General features: G+C 35.4%; 1 protein-coding gene across 1 annotated transcript; it reads left to right on the top strand.

Moving 5' to 3' along the window:
• Nucleotides 1-145: 145 nt before the first annotated feature.
• Nucleotides 146-4,167, top strand: LOC110787504 (lysM domain receptor-like kinase 4). The gene is made up of 2 exons (XM_021992136.2): nt 146-2,897; nt 3,332-4,167. The coding sequence occupies exons 1-2, from the start codon at nt 1,607-1,609 to the stop codon at nt 3,997-3,999; spliced, it is 1,959 nt and encodes a 652-aa protein (XP_021847828.2). The 5' UTR covers nt 146-1,606; the 3' UTR covers nt 4,000-4,167.
• Nucleotides 4,168-5,870: the final 1,703 nt, after the last annotated feature.

The raw sequence follows: 5,870 nt of genomic DNA, 5'->3' as shown, positions 1-5,870 counted from the left end.
CCTTCTAGCCAAAGAATTTTCTTTTGATAGAACTTTTGTGGGGGTCAACTGTCAAGTGTCTACTTGCTATCTGATAGGTCACAGGTTCAATCCGTGTAAACAACTTCTTTATGAAAGTAAGGGTAAGGCTGTGTGCCCGTATATCCCAAGACTGTGTGCTAAATAGCGGGAACCTTGTGCACTGGTACGACCCTTTAGAATTTTGCAGGGGAGAAAAAGAAACAGAGACTAATGACAGAAGATTGCTGAAAATGTTAAAAACTGCTTGAATAATTTATTATGCTTGGCTAAAATGGCTGATATGTGTAGATTATGACTGGTACTATTATTCTTACTAGGTTAGAGAATTTGTTTGACTGTTTGTGTTGTTTAATTTTTGTTAAGGTTGATTGTTACATCATAAGGAATTTTTTATTACTCCATTTTCAGGTAAGCTTGAAGCTTCCTGAAATTGGATAAGATAGAAGAATAAAAAAACAGTCCCTTGTTATGTTTGTATGTATGTTTATCACATTATAATAACTTTGTCTACTTAACAAGCTAACTCAATTCAAAGAATTCTTTGCTGTATATTATATTTCTGTCAACCTTAAACAACCTTAATTATCACTCAAATTAAAGTGCAGCAGGTAGTTTTTGACTGTTTCTGATCAACCTTATGGTAATTAAACCTCATTAACCATGAGATAAGGCAGGTTTGAAAACCGCCGTGTCACGGCTTAGCTACTGTCTAGAAGTTTGAGAAAGAGACTGAATGAGTGAATGATGAAATTATTTGGTAGTGCTATTTTTACTGATGGTAAACAAAGGTTAACTTGAATCTTCTAGTCTATGATACAGTTTCTGACATCATTTTAATCCTCTGAAAGTTTTAATGTTTGATTCTTCTCTGGTTTAATCAGAAAATGCTATCAGTTAAGGAGTCTTGATTTCTTGTTTCATCATTTAGGTTTAAATTTATAGTAATCCTGATTCTTAACTAAGGCCTTGATAGTCAAAACTGAAACCCAATTATGTGTGTGGGATTCTGAGCCTCCCCGGCTGGCCGGCTACCATATTGTATTCCCTCGGTCTCAAAATAGTTTTTAGTTGTACCAAACGATGATAATTATACAACATTTTGAAACATATCATATCTCTAATTCTCTATCAATAAAACAACATGAAATAATACCAAACTACCAATTCATAACATAAATTTTATATTTCCTTCCATCAAGAATATATCTTTACAAATCCCCCTTATGTAGTTGAACATTGACTTTCATAGTTGGAACGTTGACCTCAATACAACTCCTCATGGCCCACATATATAGGAGTTTTCATTACCCATCCACAACATTGTTTTATTTTTTATTTTTTCCTTATTTCTAGGATTAAGAATTAAGATGGTCAACCTAGAAATTACATGTAGTTTTCCTTGAAAAAAAACCTCCCCAAGAATGATTTTAACATACTTTTTATTATTAATAATTGAAGTTACTATCTTTTTTTTTCTTTTCAATACCATCATGAATCATCCAAAAATTTTACCACTTTATATTATAAATCCAATCAAAATCATTCATATTATTCCACACTAACCAACCCAAAACTCCAATACAAAATGGCTTCTCATTCATTAACTTACACCTTTCTTCTCTCCTTACTTTGCTTCCCTTCCTTACTCATAATAGCACAGCAATCTTATGGTGATAGTAACTGTCCTGATTACAACAACGCCACGACTACTCTTGGGTACGACTGTAATGGTGTTAACAGAACTTGCCAATCTTTCCTCATATACAGAGCTCAACCTGCCTATAACACTGTCTCTTCCATTTCTTCCCTTTTATCTGTCAATCCATCTCAGGTCTCGGAAATCAACAACAACGTGTCAGAAACCACGGCTTTGGCAACGAACACCGAGCTGATCATCCCTGTAACATGCTCTTGTTCAGGTAGGTTTTACCAAGCCAACACAACTCATGTTGTTCAAACTGGTGAAAACTATTATGTTATAACTACTAACCCTTTTGAAAGTTTAACTACATGTAATGCTATACAAATTCAGAAACCCAGTCCAAATATAATAGATATATTTCCTGATGAAAGGCTTAATATACCTTTAAGGTGTGCTTGTCCTACAAGAGGGCAGCTTAATGCCGGGATTAGGTACCTTATGACGGTTGTGATTCAACCGGGAAATGGTATTGGGAGTATTGCTGAGAGGTTTAGAGCTGATGTTGGGCAAACACTTGAAGCTAATGGAAAATCTGAGCAGGATTCTGTTATACAACCTAACACAACCCTTCTTGTTCCATTACAAAACCCACCTAATGGTTCTCGAATGGAGTATCCACCTTATGTACCACCACCACCACCATCATCTCCACCCTCTCTTCCTCCTACTGAGACACTGTCACCACCACCTGATGGTGGCAGTTCTGGCCGGAGATGGGTTTACTTTGGGGTTGGGGTGGTTGCAGGGGCTGTGTTTATTTCAGTTGCAGGGATCATTCTTTTCTTCATGTTTTTAAGGAAAAGTTTGAGGAAGAAAAATGGAAATGGTCCAATTGTGTCAGAAGAAAAGGCCATTGCAGTAGTTGCAGAGCTGCCTACAGAGATTGAGACAGAATCCATGGAGTTTCTCGAGAGCATATCGAAAATAGCTTCCTTAAAAGTATACAGTTTCAAGGATTTACAGACAGCAACACAGAATTTCAGCCCTGATTATTGGATTAAGGGATCGGTGTACAAAGGAACTGCAAATGGTGATCAGGTGGCAATCAAGAAGATGGATGGAGATGTCAGCAAAGAGATTAGTGTACTAAACAAGATCAACCATTTTAATCTCATCAGATTGTTAGGAGTTTGTTTTCATGATGGAGTTTGGTACTTTGTTTATGAATATGCAGGTAACGGACCTCTGAACTTTCAACTCGAAAGCAACCCGCCTAACACATATAACTAATTGGGTTAGGTCAAACCGCATAAAAAAATTTAATTTTGGGTCTTTTTATCTTTTTACAAATTATAAATATTAAATAACTTAAACTAACGTCTAGCAACCGCCAATACTTATTTATCTCTCTCAAAATTGGAGTATTGGTCTTTTTTGCTATGAGATTTGCCCCTAAAAAATGATCCCTTTAGTTATAAATTCAAGTCAATCAACACTAACGTGAAAAAAACAAATTAAACGGGTCAACATCAGGTCAACCCGTTTATAATTAGGTTGGGTTGAGAATCTCAACCCGTTTATAGATGGGTCGACGTGATTCTGACCCTACCCAACCCAACCAATTGCTAGCTCTATTTGATACGGAGTACTTTGTTTATGAATATGCAGGTAATGGACCTTTGAGCGACTGGATTTACCAAAATAACCCCGATAAGGTTCAAACCTTAAGTTGGGGAAAGAGGATGCAGGTGGCTTGTGATGTCGCCACAGGGCTGAATTATCTTCATAGGTATACAAGTCCACCCCATGTTCACAAAGATATAAGAAGCAGCAATATTTTTCTGAATGATGACTTCAGGGGTAAAATCGCGAAGTTTGGACTCGCAAGGCCGGTTAGAGGGCATGATGGTCAATTCACCTTAACAAAGCATATTGTAGGGACTAAAGGGTATTTAGCTCCTGAGTATTTAGAGAATGGAATAGTCTCCCCTATGCTTGATGTTTATGCATTTGGTGTTCTGTTGTTAGAGATGCTTACTGGTAAAGACGTTGCTACCCTTTACGAAGGAGTTAAGGTTCATTTATCTGAGGTTTTAGGACCTGTTATGAATGATGAAGATGGGATTTCAAATGTTTATGAAATTATAGATTCTCCTTTACTTGGACAGGATTATAATGCAGATGTTGCTTATTCTATGGTTGTGCTCGTTGATCGTTGTTTGAGTAAAGATCCAGGAAATAGGCCTTCCATGGATGAGATTGTGCAAATTCTGTCAAAAACTCTTACAAAAACACTGATCTGGGAATCTACTTCTACTAGCATCTCAAGTTCATGATCATATCAAGAGTCTGGACTATTTTTAAGATTTTTGTCAATGTATTATAAATGTAATTTCTCTTGTCTCTTGTTTTATGATGTTTTTAAACCAGAAGGTAAAGACAATTGTGTACAAATGGTTACTTTTATATATTATGAGTGATTTTGAAGGAATAACTTTTACTTATATCGGGATAACTTTTAAGTATTTTATAGTAAATTTACATCCGTCTTATACTATTTATTGTATACCTGGTACAATTAAGAATTTGTGGTAATTATATAAGCAAGGAATATTACGTCTTGATATCAATATAAGAGCATTTTACCTAATTTCATTCAGGAACTCTTCAGGAAGGATGCAGTGGGTTTAGCCAGGGAGAATTCCTCCCATACTTTTGGTAAACATCTTTAAACCAAAAATGATTTTATTTCACAAATCTGGAGTTGAAACGATGTCCGTAGTTCCATATATCTAAACAACCCTCAAGATGTCTTGGCGTAATGGTCAAGAGTGTACGCTAGGCCACAGGTTGAAATATCTCATCCCCATTCGTTATTTGGCTCACAAGACTAGTTTGGTACAAATTTACATGTTTAAGAGTATGTAGAATATTTTGTTCTTGGAAACATAATTGGCAATATTAGACATTCTAAGAGCATCTCCAATGGTTGTAGCTAGAGACTAGCTTGAAATTTATAAAAGTTCAAGCTAATAGCTAGACCATTGGAGTGAAAATAACAAATTAGCTTGGCCAAGCAAATTAGCTTAAACAAGCTAATTTGCTTGACAACCAGCTCTCAAAATTGCCAAATAATTAATTGACAAGTGGACAAGTAGGACAAATTTAAATAACAAGCTAGTTGCTAGCCATTGTAGCACAAATTAGCTAGACAATAAAATATCTTGAAATCTTATGCAGCATAACAAGCTAATTGTCAAATTAGCTTACCATTGTAGATGCTCTAAATAATTGGAGCATGAAGCATTTTGGAAGTTTTTCTCAAAGTCTTTAACACTTTTTGACAATGTTATCCTCTCACATCTTTAAAAGAAGAAAATACTTGTACTTTTTTTAGTAAAATTGAAATAACTTTTTCGGGTTTGTAGGTAGTGATAACTGAAAAATACACAATGCACATCTGTAATTTACAACATTAAAAAAAATGTTCTTTTCTAGTAATTGAGATTGAGCGATTTCCTTCAATATTGCATAAAGATCCAATAATTTCCTAAATACGTTACTTTTTAACCATTGTAGCTCAGTGGATAGAGTGTGTTGTTTCTAAGCAGAAGGGCATGGGTTCAAGCGATTTCCTTGTAGCTCAGTGGATAGAGTGTGTTGTTTATAAGCAGAAGGTCGTGGGTTCAAGCCCTACCTGACACACTTATTTCTTTTTAACCATTTCTTAATATTAATTATAAACATTACCAAATTTAACTTATCAACATTAGTGTCTGTAACTCAGTGGATAGAGCGTTTGTTTCCTACGCAGAAAGTCGTAGGTTCAACCCCCCTAACTGACGCGGTCATTTTTTTTTACCATTTATATATAGTGATTATAAACCGCTATCTCAGGTAGCGGTTTACTTAAGTCAACCGCTACCTGAGATAGCGGTTTAGTGTCGCTTCATTAAAAAAAACCGGTTTTAATGCTGACGTGGACGGTATGGTGTGAATTAAGTTAAAAAGTGGCGCATTTTGAAAATCGCTCATTGAGGTTATACTTGGTGAAAAAAATACAAGTTATCGCGATATCATCAATAACCATAATTATCAATATTACCATCTCTCACAACAGAATTCCAACAGTAATCTAAATTTCCAACTTCTGTACGGTTAGATACAGCCAAAAATAAGTTATTTATCATCAATAATTAAGCCACTA

The sequence above is a fragment of the Spinacia oleracea genome, chromosome 3 (genome assembly GCF_020520425.1).
Source record: "Spinacia oleracea cultivar Varoflay chromosome 3, BTI_SOV_V1, whole genome shotgun sequence".
Classification (NCBI taxonomy): domain Eukaryota; kingdom Viridiplantae; phylum Streptophyta; class Magnoliopsida; order Caryophyllales; family Amaranthaceae; genus Spinacia; species Spinacia oleracea.
This window is presented reverse-complemented; position numbering and strand designations above follow the sequence as displayed.